This window comes from Heliconius melpomene, chromosome 7, assembly GCF_056956725.1.
Source record: "Heliconius melpomene rosina isolate 202511_hmr_F chromosome 7, ASM5695672v1, whole genome shotgun sequence".
Taxonomy (NCBI): Eukaryota; Metazoa; Arthropoda; class Insecta; order Lepidoptera; family Nymphalidae; genus Heliconius; species Heliconius melpomene.
The window spans coordinates 5,904,415-5,925,970 of record NC_140395.1 but is presented as its reverse complement, the minus strand read 5'-3'; the positions used below and the strand labels follow the sequence as shown (position 1 = coordinate 5,925,970).

Genomic DNA, 21,556 nt, shown 5'->3' with positions numbered 1-21,556 from the left:
TATTTATTGTTTATAATTACTAACAATATGAAAATTTCCTTTTATTATGAATTATGCTACGATAAATACCTCGCTTTGAATTCCGCCAAATTGAACAGAAATAGAAGAACAAGTGTCTCAACACTAGGTTCCCTCTGCCTACCTTGCCATACAGGAAAAGCTGTATTTACCCATGGTTCGTTGATGTTCAATTGTTGAAATATGTCTAACATTAAATATACTATTGTCGTAAGCCTCTTTAGCTCAGTGGCAGAGCACTGGTCTTGTAAACCAGGGGTCGTGAGTTCAATCCTCACAGGAGGCAAATAATAGTTGAGTGTAACCGTTTTTTTTATTGTGTTTTAATTTATTTTCTTTATAAGACCAGTTTACAATATTATATTATAGTGGCCTTTTATGGGATCATTTAAATGGTTACCAATGGTGCTTACAAATATAAAAATAATTAAACAGTACTAGTGTCTCTATATTTTTTTTTAAAATACAATTTAATTCTTTTTGCACCTAGAATAAATATAAAGAAGTTCATTTTTCGTTTAACATCAATTGTGTCAAAATCTCAAAAATTGGACGGATAGTCGGGTTCGGAGTGTCTAGACACTAGGTTTCTTCAGCCTACCCTGGTATGCGAGCAAAAGCGTGAAGCCTTTTATTGTTATTATTCGTATTGTTTAACATTAAGTACAATAATAAGTCGACTTTTTCTTACGTATCGTTCTTTAGTTATTTTATAAGTACATTCTTTTATATCTGTCCACTGTACAAAAATTAAATTGCGTAACCTAACACCACGCTGTCGTATCTAGACACATTCTGTGTTTTAAATATATTTTATATTAGAATAAAACTAATAAATACTTATACGTAATTTATAAGGTTTATCTTTTTACAGCAGTACAGCCGAACTATACAAAATCTTTACATAAATATCTATTCATTAGCTATTTTACTGTAAATTTTCGTCTAAATCTAAATCAGTTCAGTAGTTTTTGCGTAAAAGTGGAACAAACATCCATAAAACATAACAAGCTTTCTCAATTATAATATTAGAACAAGGAGAAGAATTAGTAATATTGTTTTAAAATAGTAAAAGAAGAGTGATTGATCCTTAGCACCTAAAAAAAAGAAAAGATGTATGATCATAAAAAAATCACTCCTATTTTCTCATATGATGATGATGCAGGTATTCAAAAACATATTCAAGTTAAGTTTTGCCTCCTGTGAGGATTGAACTCACGACCCCTGGTTTACAAGACCAGTGCTCTGCCACTGAGCTAAAGAGGCTTGTACATTTACTTAAGCTATTTTGATATATATTATACCCTTAGGCCTAGTATATTAATACACGTACTGTAATGTACTAATTATTTATGCCTCTTTTTAGTACGATAACAGAATTATTATTACGCTGTGATATAAGAAAAGAATTTAGGATAAATTGTTGACAATAGTATACTACTAATACTAAAAGGAACAAATTCGCAAGCCTCTTTAGCTCAGTGGTAGAGCACTGGTCTCGTAAACCAGGGGTCGTGAGTTTAAACCTCACAGGAGGCAAGTTGTTATTTTATCACCTATACTTATATATTTCTTTATTTATTTGCTATAATATGTTATAAAGATTGAATACGAAATTTTTACGTAAGCCACAAAACGTCCAGTTTTTCTAATTTTTTACAAGTTAAATAAAAAAATAACTTTCTTTTGTAGTGCGTTAGTGTATGTGAAATACTACAAGCTCAACTTGACACATTTCCCAGTGACCGATTGAGCTGAAATATGGATTAGGACTTCAATTCTGATGACAATGATCAACATCAATAATCAACATCAACATCAACATTACTGTTGATGCAAATTGGCATTCGCAACAAACGTTGTTGGTACAATTTCACTAATAACTACTGTGTGTTCAGGTCAGTCACAATAACGCCATGCCAGAGTGTAAAATGTTGTGTAAAATGTTGTGTAAAGTGGTGCCCTGTTGGGCTTCAACTGTGCTTAATATACAGGGCAGCACAATAGAGAATGCCCTCGTGTATCTGGGCCCTCAAATTTTTGTCGCCGGGCAAATATCTGTAGTAAAAATATCAACTTCACGCTGTATCCAGCACACAGCAAGGTAGGCAAAACGAACTCCGTTCCCCATTTTCTGCCGAACTCTGAAGGCATTGCGTGTTGAGTGGCAGAACTCAACGCCGCGCTTTGCCTCGACACCAGAGCGAAGAAATGGAAATATAAATGTAAATAAATATTTCCCTTCCTCCGCCACGACGGTTTTAATTAGACGGATATAATAGACATACGAGTATAAATATCAGGATTGTTGTCTCTTATTTAATAGGACATAACATGCCCATGATCTATAGGTACTTCCTACTAAATTTCTTGAATAAAGCGTGTGCGACGTTGCCGCTTTAACAGGTAAGTGTGTGCGTGTTTATGTTATTCTTTACATATGGCGTTTATTTTAAAACTATAATTTTATTATTTATTTTGTTTGAAGAAATAACTTTTTCATTTTAGGATTTTTTTTTTCTCAATTATATTAGCCTTTAGAGTAGTTAAAACTGTGGTTTCATTTAAAGTAGTGCTGACATTTCCACCTGTATAATATGAAATATTGGCTTAGATCCCCACTCTACTAACTTATTAATTGAAAAAAAATAAAATTACATTTACTTTATAAATATTTAATTAAAACTAACAAACAAACTATAATTAAAACTACAACACATTTATTTCCTCAATGCTTTTCCTTTGGGCTTGAGTCTATTCTTTATAATATTTTGTTTTTCTTCTTCTTTAGAATTAAGCATGTCTTGGTATCTTTGTTTAGCGAAATCCAATTCAGAACATAATGTTACTATTTTTGTGGCATAATCTTGTTGTAAAAGCATCCTTTTCTTTTGTTTGTGCTGTAATCACAAAAAAGTTTAATTTCAATATTAGAATATAATTTTTATCCACAGCTTTAAAAAATGTTAAACCTCTATTTAGAGAAAAAATGTTACAGTCATCACTGAACCTATCATAACATGTAAGTTTTAATAAAAGTTTTTTTTAGCTTCATGCTTGCATATCTATGTAGTCATACTATGCTAATGTCAAGATACAATTCTCCAATTTCAATCAATTTTCAAATAAAAATAGTAAGTGCATAGGGAGCACACTATCTTAAAACTTAAAAGGTTCCAGAACTGAAAAGGTTCTCTGCCCACCCTGACACATGTGGAATACAGTGTGAAACTTAAAGGAAAAGAATATACATTTTAAATACTACCTAGGAAATATAATATATTATTTTTATTTAGTTTGAGCACCTAATATTTAACCATTAAATGTGGCTTGTAAACAGAACTCTGAATAAAAATAAAATAAAAAAAAAAGTTATCAGTTAAGGATGTTGTGGCACAGGGGCACAAGGATATGATTTTAATAAAACAGTTGTGTGTTCAATCTCCACTCATAGGAATGAACTATTATTTATTAATATTTTCAATTGAAAGGAAAGTGGGGAATGGAGTATCTTAACACTATGTTCCCTCTACCTCATCCTATTGTATATGGGATTCAGCGTAAAGCTGATTGTTTTTATTAAAAGTTACCAATAAAGGCGTAGGTCTTCCATCCAAAAACGTATAGTCAGGTGCATCAGTGAGGATTCCTTCAGCATTACGATTGGCTGACAACCCCTGTTTTACTCTCCATCGTTTGCTACACAACGCTGAACTAATACTCAACGAACGTCTTATCACTGTAATTTACAAAATACAACTATTTGATTAAACGATAAATTAAAATGTTTCAAATTGAGACATTAAATAAAAATATAATATAAAACAAACTACTGCCAAAAGTGAATATAGATGATTTTAGTTCATAAAAATTAGTACCTATATGATGTGGACAGCATACTTCTTTAATTAAAATATTCATTGTATATTTTTCTCCACACTAAAATATAATTAGTTCAAAATATTTGTTTTTTTTTGCAAAATGAGGTTAGTTTTGCAACTACACTACTAGTGCTACAGCTTTCTGACATTTGTCACTGACATTTGACATTAAGATTAAGATAATATAATTTAGGAAGATTTAATGTTTTTAATTCATTTTTATAACATTTTACAATTTTTTCAACAATAAAAAAAATATACCGCAACGACAATAATACTTAATAATTATATACTTATATATAGATTTTATTGAAATAATGCTTTACAAGGTACTCTTTTAAAGTCGGTGTACGGATGAGAATTTTACGTGATCTAACATTATAAGGGAACATAAATGGATAATAGTATACTTTTATGAAGTTTATTTATTTATTATCACTGAATTATGTACAAAGAAGGAATTAATCCCATTAGGTTACTTTATTGTACTGGGTTACTTGTCTGTCCAAATAGAATTTTAATTATAAACAATAGCAACACCAACCAATGTGGATCATTTGACATTTCCCGTTTTATTACCAACTTGCACGGTGCACCAAAAAGATCTAATTTGACGATTCAGTGAAGTCATTTGGTGTTTTATTCAAATAAAGTGTCTCATATTTGTTTGTGCTAGTGTATTCTTTAACTCTGATTCATCTTTGGACTGAGAGTGGATAGACAAGGTGAGAGAGTAATTAGTATTGAACAAGTAAAATCGATGATTGCGCCATTCATTTTGTAGTCTAGTACTTTCCAGAGCCTGAACAGTATTTTTATTGAATGCTTTCTTATATTTGCTATAGTTCCTATAATTTTGCTCAAAACATTTGCAGAAATATGCTATTGTTATTGTAAACAGATTTCTATTGCGTCAGTGTTATTAATGACTCTAGATGATTTATTTAATTGTAAAAAAACCTGAAACAGCTGGTTATGGTTCAAAGTTCTATCAAAATGTTAAACACTGCATGCGTATTTATAAAATAAATATTTTAAGTCAAAATATACGTCTCTGAATTAGCAGTTTTGAAGGTAAATCTGCTAATTAATTAATCTAACACTTATCACAGTATGGAATCATAATAAACAAACATTAAAGATAAAAATATATATACACTGCATATGTTACATATTATTAACCAGCATTAAGATGCTTAATTTTTTACATAATTATAAGTTACAAACTTATTTCATATATACTTGAAATATACATACAATTATTTATAGATTTCAACATTTTAGAAATGTATAATTTAGACTTCAAACTCAATATAATTTTATAAATGCACATGAAAGTGTTAAAACAAAATTAAAAGATATATCAAAACTAAAAACGACCACAATAAATATTTGGATCATTTTCTTATGAAATATGTTTTTCTTATATATCTTTATGTTACATATTTTTCTTTTGTTACTTGTAAAACTATATGTATTAAAATTTATATCTTTTTCCAGCATTCCCTTTTTAACCTGTAAGTGCTGTGAAGTGTTATCAAAACGGCATCCGAAAAGATAAACACATCTGACCAACCAAATTACAACACAATGTGTATGTATATATTTTTTTAATATTTAATATTTTTTCTTACAGTTTTTTGCTTTGGACAATGTGGCAGAATCAAGGAGTTTATCCTGGAGGTTATATATATTTCTAATTGAATGTTGTGCACCCTGTGTCATTGTCCAAATTTTTATTTGTTTTGCATTAATGATTCCACAGACAATGCTATAAAATATCATTTAATTACAATTTTATAATAGTGATCATAATGTTATAGTAGAGTAGGCTATTGTAGTGCCACATTACAGTATTACATTACAGTACATTACAGTATTTCAATGTGATTTTCAGTTTGGTTCCCAGTTTGGGGAATAAAATTAGCCTTTGGGTAGGGAACATAGTGTGGTCAAAATTAACTTCCCTTTGCCTGCTCCTGCTATAGGCAAGATACAGCATGAAGCTTTTTTTTTAAATTTAACATTAAGATTGTAGTTTAAATATTTGGTTCATTATTCCATAACAATATCCAGTTCTAATATTGAAACATTTTTTTCATAATTTGATTATACATACTTAATTGGTGTCCATTTAAACCAAGGCACTATTACACTGTTTTGCAAATATTTATTACTTATGATTGTAATGTGCAAATAAATGTTAATAAAATACAGGATATAAGTTTATACACAAACTTATATCTTGAATTTTATTTTTAAATTTTTTAATATAATTATTTGATGATTTTTAAATCATATAGTTTAGATATTTCTTAGCATTCATTAATATTATACAAATACTAACATTTATTTGTTTATGTATATATGTAATTTGCTTATATTTACACTTGATGTCTATATATATTTCTTAGCACTAAGCTTTGTGTGGATTTGTGTAAACACAATTTATTCAACTATAAATAAAATTATTTCTAGTAAATACTTAAAGATATACTAGACAAACATATAGGTTTATAATTTTAAATGTAAATTATAATTTTGTTCTATGACATAATTTAGTGTTCCCCACTCTTCACTTAATTTATGAGACTGTGTGTTGTGGTGGATTTCAACACCGCACTTTGCTACAAGAATGAGTAAATGAAAATAATTTGAATTTAATCATTCTATGGAATGCCCAATACTTGTGTTTACAGTCAAATGACTTCCACTAGACCATATTATACAAGTGATCTTAAAAACTTGTTCTCAAACTTTATATAATAATATTATGTAGGGAATACTTCATTGCCATCACTATTGAGAAATATTTTATATGTAAATGCACACTTTTCACTCTGAAGCCTAAATTGCCTGACAATATGGCTAATGGCAATTATAACGTACATACATACATTTTATACACAGTAGTAACTTTAGTAATATGTTGTTATTAATATTCATAAAGAATTGTATACATAAAAATATTTACAGCTTCAGACTTTTTCTCACATAGCAAGGTAGGCAAAGAAGATGCAGTGTTAAGGCACTCTGTTCCCTTCTTTTCACCCATTTTTCAAGACATTGCCTGTTGAGCAGTGAATCTCTATACCTATATAGGATGTTTTGTCATATAAATAGCAAATGTGAAATAAATTGATAATTTAAAGTGCCTCTGTAAATCAGACACTACCTACACTTCAACAACTTTAATATGATTATCTTAAGTGGTAAAATAGAGGACACTTTGCTCATATAACAGTTTTATAATACAATTCTTAATACATAATTTATATACAATGTTCCCTTCTTAAATTCAATTAATCTGTTGGGTATCCACTCATTGCTCAGTCAAGTGAGTGAGTTCAATCCCAGCACAGTGTGTTTATGTACTAATGTAAAATAAATCATTTTCTAAACATTAATTTAACTATTTGAGTTGTGTTCAAAAATGTCTTCATTAAACTCTTCATAAAACTTGATGTTAAAGATTATCCTGCTTTAAGCATGTATTGATGTCAAACATGACATTGTAAATGGACAATTTTCCTTTTATTCTGATAAGTTATCAATAGCATATAGATACACAGAATGGTTGTTGACCTCATCTCAATATTTACATTACAGACAGACAACGGAAATTTTATAGAGGACCATAAACATAAAAAATAACTTGAAATATAGTCTAAGACTAGTTATAAAGGTGATATATTAAAATTTGATAATATATTCTTATACTCTTAAATATATTCTTAAAATAAAATCTTGATTAAATAAAACATTTTCCCACGGTCTAATGTACCTATTCTAGTCGGTTTTTCTTACGCAATCTGTAGATAGATATGTGAATAATCAATTATATACTTAAGTTGTTAGCGTTTTGTTTTAATTTAAAAAAAAAAAAAAATCATATATCTGTATAACGAATCATCAGTTTTTCTTCACAATTTTTGTAGTGACTAACTTTTACCTACAATTTCTCACCCATAGTTGAATGAAAATAACTAACAGTTGTAAATGTGACTGGAGGCACATCCTATAGCTTTCCTCGATACACGAAATATCCAATACAATTTTTTTTTTTCAATTTGTACCAATAGTTCTTGATATTAGCGTGTACAACCAAATAAACTTTTCATTTTTATGATATTAGTATATAGAAGTATAGATAATAAACTTCGTGTCTATGTGATTTTATAATATTAATTAAATGCTTCCAACTGACCGCTAACAATACAATATTATAATACCGTCAATGCATGTTCCATGACGCTACGTCAGGAGACCTTGAGAGCTTCCGAGCACATAATGAACACTCACTTATTTCAATTTGACCAACCAAGCGAAGTTGCAGGTTCAGCTATTAAGCAGCTTCATACTGTATCCCGCATGTAGCAGGGTAGGCATAGTGTCAAGACACTGGGACTACTAGGAGTAGGAATTGAAGCCACGACCTGACCCGTATAGTCACACCCTTGCCTGCGCCATTACTGACCTCTACTTGAATAATAAAGGTCGTAAGTAAATGGTTCTATCCCACTTTGTTTATTAGAACAAGTGATTCATATTATGATATCTCGGGAAAGTCCCGGACTGTAGACGTGGGTGTTGAACTTTGACATACTGATGCATCACTACAATCTACACATGGACATGTCATAAGTTGAAAAACGATATATGAAAATGATTAAAAGCTATTTTTGTAACTAATTACTTGTTATATTTTTTTTGTTGTAAATGTGGTTTTTAATGCCATCATACCGTGTTTGATTGTTTGTAAATGCACGCGAGGGTTGTAGTTTTAATTTCTATCGACATGTAATGGTGCTTTTGAGTGAAACATAATGTTGAAACCTTGGATTTTTTATTTTTGTGTTTCAATATAAAAAATTAAATACGTTTTCTATAGATACTTTGTTTTAAGGCAAGACAATAACAGGGTATAATAACATTTAGTAATTATGATTATAAATCAATTATTACATACTATAGTATTAGATGCATAAATCATGGCACAGGAACACATGCGTGCGACTTTAAACACGACGATTGTGTGTTCGATTTCTACTTGGGGGAATGAAATCGTTAATATTTTCATTTTCTATGATATAGAAGGTGCTTAATGTTAGACAGAGGCAGACTATCTTAACACTAGGTTTCAGGTTACCTCTTTCTATCCTGCTGTGTGCTGGCTACAGCGTAAAGCCATAAAAAAATTGCATAAGTTTTTTTTTTTCACAATTAAATGCTTGAAATAGCCTTGTGGCCATTTAAATTATAGTATTTTATATGCTGTTATTAGATATTTTATCAAGGAGACCGGTAACAGCCAGCCGCAAGTCATGCTTGTTGCACAAATATGTATTCCAAGTGAAAGTACTGACACTCATATTATGTTTATTTTGTATTTTGCATTAGCTCTTATTTTTAGTTTCACGCTGTTTCCCGCATATACCCTTCTATCAGCTATAGGTATGCTATAGGCAAACAGAACTTAGTGTTAAGACACTGCACTCAATTTTTCAAAGCTTGCTTGTTGAGTGGTGAACCAATATTAAGTTAATTTGACCAGGACAAAGAATTGAAAATAATTAGTTCCCCCGACTGGGAATCGAACCCGTAAGCCGTGGCGTCTACTGTCGTACGCTGTACCCGCCACTGTCTTATATTAACAATAACTTAGATTTATTTCTGTCAAATGAAAGAAAGATGAATGCCGTGGAGATGATATCTTTTCGTAGGATATGCGGAGTCAGCTTAGCTGATCGAATCCGCATTGAAAAGATACACAGAATGGTAGGTACTAGCGAGGATGTCACGGTGAAAATTAAGAAGAACGAGCTCAGCTGGTTTGGGTTTATTTTAATAATAGGAACCTAGAACCGTCGTGTACAGTCAGGCACAACTGGTCCATCTGCGAAAAGACGGCGCCATTTATGATGTATTCACTTATTTCTTAGTACGCATGTGTTAAAAACTCCCACACTAACATATAAATCTCGGCTCTATCACAAACAAAATAGGAGCTAAAATAGGATACCTACCCTCTAAGACTTAAAGCATTGCATGTATGTCACTTAGTGCAGTTAATGCGAGACCTTCGTACGGCTAACTTTGTTAGTCTTGAGTCACTCTTTTCTTTATATTTTTTAAAGGAAATAAGTGATAAATAGTGATTTAGTGACTTTTTTCTGTATTTTTGTAAAGCAAATAAGTGATAAATAGTGATTTGAGTGAACATTGTACTTAATATTTTTGTTATTGAATTTAAAACGTCAAGTGCAATAGTGTATGTGAGTTTTTTTGTTGGAAAATGGAAAATAAAGGTATTATAGTTAATTTTATTTCAAAATTAGATCTTTTATAACCTCCTAGGTTATAAAAAATAGTTAATTATTTTCTTCGCGATCCTAATTATGTCGTATGCTTGTGCTAACAGCTACTTAAGTAACATTGCATTATTATGTAAGTAAATATGTTGCTTGAAAAGGCTAAATAATTTTTTCACCCTTAATCTGTATAGTGCAATGTAGGTCAATATAATCTAATTAAAAGTGTACATCTCTAAACCTTAAAATGAAAAAAAAAAGAAATTAAAATATCTTCTCGCGTTTAAATGGAATTATTTAGTCGGATTGTTTGCATGTTTTAGAAAATACATATTAGAAAATCAGGATAGGATATTTTGCATACTTTTCCAAAATCAGATATTAGGATAGTAGGTGCAGCATGTTCACATATCTAAATCTAATATCACCACTCAGTAACTAAGGATACAACTTTACTTACTAACTTACTCAATTTAACTAACCACCTTTTATTTGCGGTTTCGCATCTGTGGCAAAATGGAAATAACTAAGAGTTGTGTATGATATACCAGTACTCCCATATGAACGTGATTTAATTTAGTCTTCCTCGATCTTCTTCTTCTTCTTCCTCCTGGCTATTGCCAGGGTCTGCCCTCCTACTCAACCTACTCCACTTTGCACGGTCTTTTGCGTCCTCGGTGGTTAGACCATTGGCTCTCATGTCCTGCATCACGACATCCAGCCAGCGCTTCCTTGGGCGTCCAGGAGGTCTTACTCCAGGAACTGATATAGCAAGGCACTTGCATCCGACATAGTCCTTAGGCCGGCGCGTAACGTGGCCAAACCATCTCAGGCGGCGCTCTTGGAGCTTATCCGCTACGTCACGGATCCCAAGACTACCTCGAATGAATGTGTTGCGTATGCGGTCAGACCGCGTTACGCCGCACATCCACCTCAGCATCTTCATTTCCGTGACGTGAAGCTCCTGAGTGTGCCGAGATAGTGCCGGCCAACATTCGCTGCCGTATAAAAGAACCGGTCGGATGATGCTCTTGTATATCAGCCCCTTGAGCTTGGGCGGTATTCTGCGGTCGCAGACCACACCAGTGACCTCCCGCCATTTGGCCCAGGCAGCGCTTATCCGCCCTTGGACATCGTGATCGATGCCTCCAGACTCGTGCATAACGGATCCAAGGTACCTGAACTTCTCCGACTTAACGGCTGGCTCAGGACCTATAAGGATGGTGCTCGAGTCCCGGCTCCCGCAGGCCATGTACTCTGTCTTCGACACATTTAGTGTAAGACCGCCGTTCTCAAGCGTACCCTTCCAGAGGTTCACTTTACGCTCCAGCGTCAGTCGGTTCTCGGCAATGAGTGCTATGTCGTCGGCATACATCATCAGCCATGGAGGCTGGTCCTGGATGTGAGCCGAGACAGTATCGAGCACTACATTGAATAAGAACGGACTAAGAGCCGAGCCCTGGTGAACCCCCACTGTAATCGGGAAGGGTCTAGTGTCGCCAACAGCAGTCCTAACCATAGAAGCGGAATCGTGGTACATGTCTCTGATAATCTCAATATAGGCCTCAGGGATCCCTTTGGATCGCAATGCCCACCAGATACACTGACGAGGCACACAGTCAAAGGCCTTCTGCAGATCTAAAAAGGCCACATGCAGAGCTCTCCTTTTTTCCCTGTATGCCTCCATCAAAGTTCTGAGGGCGAAAATGGCGTCCATGGTGCCCGATCCTGGCTGAAATCCATACTGAGACTCAGAGATAGTACACTCTCGGCGGAGCCTGAGGTCGATCATGCGCTCGAAGAGCTTCATGGTATGACTCATAAGCTTAATGCCCCTATAACTACCACAATCTTGAACACTGCCCCTTCCTTTGTAAATAGGGGTAATGAAGCTAAGCCGCCACTGATGCGGCATCTTACCAGTGTTCAAGATATGGTTAAAAAGGTCAGTAAGTATGAGCACACCAAGAGAGCCCAACGATTTCCACGCTTCGATCGGAATGTCGTCAGGTCCCACCGCTTTTCCGTTCTTCATGCGTCGAAGGCAATTACGTGTTTCGTCAAGGGTTATCGGGGCAATAAGTCCGAGGTTAGGTGGTGGGTCGTGATGAAGACTGCATGGGTGCTGAGTATTCAGCAACTTCTGGAAGTAGCTTCTCCACCTCTCCTTCACAGAGGCATGACTACAGAGCAGCGTGCCCTGGGAATCTTTGACGCAAAGACATTTTGCGATATCTTGCGTCACTTTATCCCGGGAACGTGCCAGTTTGTAAATGAGCTTCTGCCCCTCCACAGTTTCAAGTTTATCATACAATGGTGACAAACTTTCACTGCGGGCTCTGGCTACAGCTCTTTTACAGGCACGTTTAGCTACTGTGTACTCCAGTCTGTCTTCAGGAGAGTTGGATTCCTGCCACTTCTTAAAGGCAGCCTTCTTTTCACGAGTCACCTCCTGCACCTCGTCATTCCACCACCATGTCTCCTTGTCGATGACACGTCCTCCCCTAGAAAGGCCAAGAACTCGCCTGCCCGCCGCAATGATTGCCGACTGAGCCCGATCCCAAGCATCCTGAGCAGTCTCGGTGTTAGTCGAAATATCGTGACTTTTCACCTCTGCCAGGAAGTCGGTCTGCATCGGTCCATTCAGCAACCACCACTTGATCCGAGGCCTACGTTTCTCGGCTACTTTCTTCTTCGGAGTGACGTTAAAGTCCATGACAAGAAGACGATGTTGGGCCGTTAGGCTTTCGCCTGGAATGACCTTACAGTTAGTTACCCTGCCCATATGACACCGTCTGGTCAATAAGTAGTCTATTTGAGTTGAGTGGGACCCGCTCTTATACGTGATAAGGTGCTGAGAATTCTTTTGGAAGAACGTATTCACGACGGCCAGATCAGACGCAATACAGGTTCTCAGAATGTTTTCTCCCTCTGCATTGCGGAGACCGTGCCCAAAACCCCCGTGAACACGTTCATACGGCTCAGCAGCCTTCAGCTCTTAGTCTTCCTCGATAAAGATAAAAAATAACTTTTCAATTCCAATTCAATTCGAGATCAACGCGTTAAACCAAACAAATTGGGCTCACTTTATAATATTTGTATGGGTTTTTGTTAACTGTAGCTTTTAGATTTTCCATTTTTGTTAATGTATGTTGTTTTCATACTACTCCCGCTTAGTAGGAAATCGATAAAACCATTAAACTTGCAGTCGCCAGTCTGTCTGACTGTAAAAGGCCACGGTCGCATTATTCAAATGGATTTTTGTCGTATCATATCTTTTACAAATTAATTTTAAGAGAACATAAAACTTTAAGAAAAGAATAGATAAAAAATATATAATGGAGGTACACGCTACTACTTACTAACTTAACATAAAATTACATATATTTCATTTTCTTTTACAAAATCTGGAAAGGAAAGAAAATATCGCATTGTTTTGCTATAAAAAAATGTTCAATAGAGACGCATAACACATTTTAATAATGCTTTTTATTCATAATAAACCTAGTGAGCCATGTATATTTAAATATTGTTTTAAATTTCAGATCAACAAGGTGGATATCCTCAGGGAGGTTATCCCCAAGGCGGTTACCCACAAGGAGGCTATCCTCCGCAAGGTGGATATCCTCCCCAAGCAGGGTACCCTCCCCAAGGAGGCTATCCCCAGGGAGGTTATCCACAAGGAGGTTACCCCCAAGGTGGCTATCCCCCTCCCCAACCTGGGTTCCAGCCATCTGGATATGGATATGGCGAGGTAGATACATATATTTATTATAAATTTTAAGAAAGCCAATTATAAGCTTCCTATTAATACTACTAATATTATAAATGTGTAAGTTTGTGAGGAGACTGAACAGATTTACATGAAACTTTATAGTAATATACAGTATATTATGTATCATAATGTACGATTTATGTAAAGATCTTGTATAATTTGGGTATAATATAACAATAAGCTTAAGCGGGCGAAGCCGCATGTGTTAGAATATTGCAGCCTTTACGCAATTTATTTTTTGACCGAAATGAACTTCTTACGTTTATGGGTACCGATAATATTATTTTATCTATTACTATGACTTATTCTATTTTTATTAAGTTTATCTTGTATAACACATAATCTGTCTATTTAATCTAGTGGGCTTTGCTTGGCCATATAAGTTTTATATTAGCGAGTAGGTTGAAGGAAAACATGTATAGACATGGAATGGATGAGGAGGTTTACGGTTAGAGTTTATAATTTAATGACGTTTTTATATAAATATATAAGTCTTGTCGTAACAAACAGTTGGTTATATCAAAATAATTAACGTAAAAATTAAATGAAATTAAATTCCACGATAAATGGGAACGCAACACAACAACGGCGGAAAGGGAACATAGTGTCTTAACTGCTATGTGTGGAATACCAGCCAGTTTCTGAGATTAGTGCGGTCAAGTAAACGACCTCTTCAGCAATGTTATATTGCTTAATATTGACATTGTACATATAGATTATAATTGTAATTGTACATACATTCCAAAATGTATTGTTTTTATTATTTAATTTAAGACAAATATAATATATTCGTTTCACTTACTTAATTTCTGCATAATTTATTAATATATTATTTTTTCAATTGCACAGCCGGGTTACGCGGGGCAGGCTGGCAGCTTGGGAGAAGATTCCGACGTCAAGGGCTTCGATTTCAATGAACAGAGCATTCGGAAATCCTTCATTAGAAAGGTAATATTACATAAAATACCTAACTACTAAATAACTACTGATCAGGCGGTCGTGACCCGGTGGCAGAAGAGTGCGACTGTGAACGCGACGGTTGTGAATTCGATTCCCACTTAGGGGAATGTCTCGTCTGAAGCGTCGTCGTGCCCCTCATCCCGTTATGCCCCGGAATTTGGCCGCTGGTGAGAATTGAAGTACTTTAATTAAAACTATAAAATAAAGTTTCTCTAAAATAAGTACTTTTGTAATAAGCAAACAACATTTTATTTCCTACAATTTTATTCAATATCATACTAATAACAAAACCATCCATCTTATCAGAATAGTCATAATTATAATATTATAATAATGTATGTTCAAGTCACGATTCTTTTTAATTAATGCAATTTCTTGGGATTTTTTATATTAACCTCAGACTTACTCATCATAATTTATTACAAATATAATTATGTAAATAAACGTAAATACATATCTATACTAGGTTCCCCTTTACTTTCTCTTCTTCCTGTCATTAATGCTGGCTATTGCCAGGATCTACCTTCCTACTCAACTTACTCTACTTTGTACGGTCTTTAGCGTCCTCGGTTAGAACATTAGCTCTCATATCCTACATCACGACATCCAACCAGCGCTTCCTGGGGCCTCCGGGGGGCCGCTATAGACGAAATACTATCTATCACTATCAGGGTAGACAGAGGGAGAAGACCTAGACCTAGTGTGAAGTCAACGCCGCGCTTTGCCTCAACGCTAGAGCGAAGAAATGAAAGAATTAAATATTTCATTTTCTCAAGTGACCTCGAAAATAATACTATTTAACACATTAATTTAAATTTTTCCAGGTTTATGGTATTTTGATGTGTCAACTTCTCGTGACTATGTCTTTCATCACTCTCTTCGTGTATCACGCACCAACCAAAGCATGGGTGCAGAAGAATACTTTTATGTTGTGAGTTTTTTATATTATTTTATATGTATTTATTGTATAACCTCAATTTGGGTTTTTTACGAATGTGTTATGGATGTTTACAAGCAAAATTTAAATTAAAGAAATGCCCTCTGAGCAAAAATATCACTACTTCATTTTGGTAAAATCCTTGTACTAATCTTTTCATAAAATAAAGCCAAGAACCACCGCGATGAAAAACACTTTTGATTAAAAAAATTGCACTCAAATCGGTTCATTAGTTTGGGAACTACAGTGCCACAGACACATACATAAAATGTATAAAGGGGTGATCCCTTTTTTCCGTCGGGGGTTTAAAATAAATACGGTAATAGTAATTTTAATCATTTCATATCTATATAGGTAGGAGCTAGATAGACAGACGCGGTTTTCCCACGTAAATTTCGATCACACAGAAATTCACAACCCTATCTATCTTTCAATGAAAGCCCCTTAGAAATTGATTCAGATGTTTCAGATATTAGCCACATTTAAACTATATATGATATAGGTTTATTTTAAATCAATTAATAGTGAATTTGGGGGAATGAAATATTTAATTCAAAAGTTTAAATTCAAAATATTCTTTATTCAAATAAACTATTACAAGCACTTTTGAATTGTCGAATGTACATGTCAACAAAAAGCTACCACCGGTTCGGAAGGCAGTTCTGCTGAGAAGAGCCGGCAAGAAACTCAACGGTTGCTCTTTTCAAAGTCAATGGCAGCTATCCTGCCTGACATTCAATAGACCTTAATTCCATACATGTTCATCCTCTAAATATAATAATAATATTTCCATTTCCTCTACATGTATTAACACTAGGGCCCTCTGCCTATCCTGCTATATGCGGGATACACCGTGAAGCTAACTAACAATAATAATTTAATAATATTTTCAGCTGGATAGCCTTCGCCCTGGTGTTTGTGTGTCTGATCGCGATGGCGTGTTGCTCCAGTGTGCGACGCACTGCGCCCATGAATTTTATATTTTTGGGCATTTTCACAGTCGCTGAGAGTTTTCTCCTTGGAGTCACTAGCAGCATGTATCAGAGCGATGCGGTAAGTGCAGGGGTTTTTTTTAAGACGAAATAAGGATTAGTGTTGCAGTGGTTGTAAGTTTGATTCCCATGTGAAGTACTTTAATCTATCCGCTCTGGTAACTAAGTGTCGCAACTCAACATTGTCTGGAATTCGCAAATAGTGTCTTAACACTATATTCTCCTTAACTACCCTGCTGTTATATGCGGGATACTGTGTGAAGCTAGCTAAAACATCAAACATTAACCCCAATAAAATTCGAATTCACATCCACCACATGGAGTTAACCAATTTTTATTCCAAACACAACAAAGCTTCAAGTTTTGTAAGAAAAAAGCATGAAACGTAACATTCTCCATACAGCGCCCAATTTTTGGAGTGGTGGAATTGAACATCGAGTTTTATCATGTGAACAGAGCGACTAAAGGGAAACTCATTCCCCGAGCGGAAACCCAAACCACAGCCATCACAATAGCCCCACTATATATATTATTTGTAAAATTCTATTATTTATTGTTGTTGTTTCAGGTTATGATGGCGGTCGGTATAACGGCGGCAGTGTGTCTCGCCCTAACTATATTCGCAATGCAAACGAAATGGGACTTTACAGTGATGGGTGGAGCCTTGCTTGTTGCTACGATTGTTTTGCTGTTGTTCGGTAAGATTTATTGTGTTTTTTTTTACTTGTTTTAGAAGTGGCCTCTAGGCCATGAGAGGCACAATTTTCATTTCTTCGCTCTGGTGTCGAGGTAAAGCGCGGCGTTGGGTTACGCTACTTAACATGCAATGCCTCCAGGAATCGGCGGAAAGTACGTCGCGCAGTGTCTTAACACTAACCTACCCTGCTACTAATTTTAAACTTTTAACATTAGTATCGTGGCGCAGCGGCACGACGTCTAAGTGTAAACGCGAAGATTGTGGGTTCGATTCCCATTCTGCGGGGTAGTCAGAGAGAACTTAGCGCCATACGCTACGGTCTCTGCATACCTCTTTCGCCTCGTTTAACAACCTCTTCATACAGCCCTCCGGGGGGACCTCGTGCTGTTTATGTGACCTTTGTCCAGTATAAAATATAAAAAATATATATCTGAAATAATAATATGTTTTCGTCTTATTTCCAGGAATCGTCGCCATCTTTGTCCCGGGAAAAACAATGACACTAGTGTACGCTTCTCTAGGCGCTCTGATATTCTCGCTCTATCTAATCTACGACACTCAACTGATGATGGGCGGCAAACACAAATACACAATTTCCCCCGAGGAATATGTATTCGCGGCTTTGAACCTGTACCTAGACATTATTAATATATTTATTTATATTTTAACCATCATTGGTGCTGCAAGATCTGATTAAAGTGGATTTTTTTTTGTTGGAACCCTACTTTTCCTCTTTTTTTTTTGTTCTTAAATTCTGTACTATTTTCTAGAATCGAAAGATATACAGTTGGGTTGTTACTGATTATATATGCGATGGTTGAGGGTTCTGTTCTCGTTTGAAGGATTATTGACGTTTAAAATGATCTTGATTAAACAAAATACGGCATTGGACTCCGCCACCGATCAGCTAACCAGCTCATAAATGCACAGAAGCTTTGTTTTTCTCATCTGTTGGTTCCAACATTATGTCTCATAATTTAACTAGGTATTTTTAAGCCAGTATATTTTTTTATTCTGCATTTGACGTGCGCTTTTCTTTTTTTTATCTTTTTTTTAATTAGTCGCGACCAAAATCTTAAGTCGTTAGTATTTATCGTGTATCTGTGTAAAAAAGCTTTAAATATTTGGTTGTAGAATTTTGGCGTTCTCAATATAAATATAACGATGTTAATCAATGTTAGAATTAACGAAAAAAAAATACAAACCTACTCTATTCTAAATTATAAATACATTGTATTTATACAGTATTTAAAATCATTCCCTGAAACAATTATTTTATTAAATTTAAAACGTCAAATGTGGATTCTATATTAAAATTTATATAACAGACAATAAAATCTAAAGTTACCGGTCTTTGACTGTACTATTAGTTTTTTAAAACTCATAATAAAAGTTATTTATTCACCATTTTGAAGTTGTGTTATTTCAATTTAAAATGGCGGGAAATGATTAATTAACAATGTCGAATACTTACGAATCTACTTACATTTAAATGATATTAATATTGTTTTTTTTTTTGTGTATTTGAATAATAATAACTTATTAAAATTAAAACACATTACTTATATATTTATTATTATAATAATTTAAGTAAATACTAAGTATATATCTATTTTGTAGTCGTCGATGTTTAATAAATCTTTAGGATTATTATTCGTATATTTTTTTAAACATATTCATAATTTTCCTTCGAAAAGCTTAATTAATCGATTATTACATTTCGTTTTCCTAATTTTTATAATAAATCTAAAATCAATGTTACAAATAATATTATAATTAATATCCATAATTATAATTTTATTTAGATTTATGGATTATCAACATTTAAAGGTTAAATAAAATTCTGTTAATAGTAGTCATTTTTAAATTTGTTCTAAATACATTTTTTTAATGATGATAATATTTTATAAATAAGATAATGATGTAGTTGCATTTACTTCTTAGCTTTGATAATCTTTCTATACAAAAATTTGTGTATTATTGTAATATTGACGTTAATTCTAATAATATAATAAAAATATAGCTTTATGAATATATAAAAATGAACTGTAATTAACTTTTGAATTTCAATATATCTGTAATCATCCTGTTGCTTTATTATTAATGTCAAAAATTTTAAAAAATGCTTTGAAGAAATTAACTTTATTTACATAATATTAAATACATACATGTTGCTTGCAATTATTATAGTATAATAAATAATAAATGATAGTCAATTTAATCATATAAATATTTTTTTAATATGTTTAAAAGTATTGATATTATTATTTTTATATAAGATTATTAGTATATATCTTGAAGTATCTAAAAAAACATGTAATTGGTACAAAGCAATGTTCAAATAATTCCGCCATTGCTGTAAGCTATGGGAAAAATATTATTATTATATATAATTTATATATTTGTGCATGGATTAAGGTGATATAGCGTTTTAAATTTTGAGAAAGTCTGTTAGATTTTGTTATAATGGGAGAGCAATTAAATTATTGTAATGTATATTTTTTCTTTAAAGAAGCTTATATACTTTTTTTTTAAGTATTATACTTTTTTACAATCAAAATATGATGTATATCGCCATATGACATATCACCTCTGTCCAAGCACATATTCATATTGAAAAGCGGAAAACAGAGTGTTTTAACACTAGGTTTTCTCCACCTATTCTGCTATATGCTGAATACATATTACATATATTAAATGTTTGTCTGTTCATACACGGGTAGTGTTTTAATTCAAAATAAAAGCTGTATATACACATAGCACTGTTTTGTGAATAAGGTATTATTTAATTTAGATTTTGTGTTTTTTTGATTTATTTTTTAATTAAAATTAATGGATTAATTGCTGTTTTATTTTACTTCTAAGGAGAATGATTTTCTTCTAAATCTAGAGTAAAAACTATCGGGCTTACATTTGAATCTTATTGAATCAATTTAAAGGAAAAACCTATTTTAAAATACAAAACGAAGTTTCATAGGATTGTGTCACACTGATTCATTGCATGCTAAGAAAACAGTTTATTGACATCGAGTTCAGGCACATGTTCCAATTTTATAGTATGAACGGATACCAAGATGTGGATCTAAACGGTGTGCAAGTTTTATAACATTTATTGATAGCGACGTTTGTGGGTTCTATTGCTTGTGGAAATTAATTTATTTCATTTACTGGTCCTGGCAAAAAAGACAGTTCATATCTCACGCAGTTTAAAAGTTGAAAAAAAAAGTGAGCGGAGAATTTTAACAGCCTCGGCATACTCTACCTACATGCTGAAAAAATTGGAATCTGCTTTATGTATTAAATAAATAAAAGTATATAAGATGTTTATAAACGCGTGGGCTATTGTATTTCTTTAATATAGGTAGGTGATTCATCCCAAATATAATTTTACAAATTAAAATAATAAATAAATTTCCTAATTCTATTTCGAGAAATTGTCTCACATTAATATATTTTCCATATGACGTTTACGAAGATGAATAAATTACTGATTTATTGTAATATCGTTATCGTTCACCTCTACTGATAAATTGCTTCGTTACTTCTACCTATACTTGTTTACTAAAAATAGTATTATGACAGTGATGATTCATACAGCATCAATATGTTACATATCCTTATGTATGCAAATATATTTGCAAGCGTGCGACTGTAAGCTCGACGGTTTGATTCCCACCCGAGGGAATTAATTAGTTAATGTTTTCACTTCCTGGCTCGACATTGAGTTTCGCCACCCAACGCGCAAGGTCTCGTGAATTCGACGGCAAGTGGGGAACGGTAGCGCAGTGTTTTAACACTACGTTCCCACTGCCCTTCTATGCACGAGATACAGCGTGGAGCTGAAAAATGAATAAAAAAACACTTGGGAAATATTATAAAAAAATAAAGTGTTGTGTGAATTCACAATGACTTGTGTTGAACATCCCGATCATAACGTAAATGCGCAATATACCTACCTACATTTGTATAAAGTCTTTTCAGCCCC

General features: G+C 33.5%; 2 protein-coding genes and 3 non-coding genes across 7 annotated transcripts; 3 read left to right on the top strand and 2 right to left on the bottom strand.

Moving 5' to 3' along the window:
• The first annotated feature begins 232 nt into the window (after window positions 1-232).
• TRNAT-UGU (transfer RNA threonine (anticodon UGU)) lies at window positions 233-304 on the top strand. The gene has a single exon. It is a non-coding gene; the product is annotated as a tRNA-Thr (tRNA).
• Window positions 305-1,212: 908 nt separating this feature from the next.
• TRNAT-UGU (transfer RNA threonine (anticodon UGU)) lies at window positions 1,213-1,284 on the bottom strand. The gene has a single exon. It is a non-coding gene; the product is annotated as a tRNA-Thr (tRNA).
• A 201-nt stretch (window positions 1,285-1,485) lies between these two features.
• TRNAT-CGU (transfer RNA threonine (anticodon CGU)) lies at window positions 1,486-1,557 on the top strand. The gene has a single exon. It is a non-coding gene; the product is annotated as a tRNA-Thr (tRNA).
• A 1,120-nt stretch (window positions 1,558-2,677) lies between these two features.
• mRpL52 (mitochondrial ribosomal protein L52) lies at window positions 2,678-4,052 on the bottom strand. Its single transcript, XM_085187943.1, has 3 exons — window positions 3,897-4,052; window positions 3,609-3,757; window positions 2,678-2,918 (listed from the first exon to the last, which is right to left on the bottom strand). Exons 1-3 carry the CDS (start codon window positions 3,937-3,939, stop codon window positions 2,739-2,741), a joined length of 372 nt encoding a protein of 123 aa, XP_085044069.1. The 5' UTR covers window positions 3,940-4,052; the 3' UTR covers window positions 2,678-2,738.
• Window positions 4,053-4,423: 371 nt separating this feature from the next.
• Window positions 4,424-20,412, top strand: LOC146537500 (protein lifeguard 1-like). Of its 3 annotated transcripts, none has more exons than XM_085187633.1 (8): window positions 4,424-4,624; window positions 5,536-5,582; window positions 13,756-13,964; window positions 14,835-14,933; window positions 15,770-15,876; window positions 16,776-16,935; window positions 17,443-17,572; window positions 18,036-20,412. In XM_085187633.1, exons 2-8 carry the CDS (start codon window positions 5,552-5,554, stop codon window positions 18,266-18,268), a joined length of 969 nt encoding a protein of 322 aa, XP_085043759.1. In that variant the 5' UTR covers window positions 4,424-4,624; window positions 5,536-5,551; the 3' UTR covers window positions 18,269-20,412. The 3 variants fall into 3 exon arrangements, with proteins under 3 accessions (XP_085043759.1, XP_085043762.1, XP_085043760.1); XM_085187636.1 differs by lacking the exon at window positions 5,536-5,582 and adding an exon at window positions 5,400-5,493 and having other exon boundaries at window positions 4,459-4,624; XM_085187634.1 differs by lacking the exons at window positions 4,424-4,624; window positions 5,536-5,582 and adding an exon at window positions 9,969-10,207.
• Window positions 20,413-21,556: the final 1,144 nt, after the last annotated feature.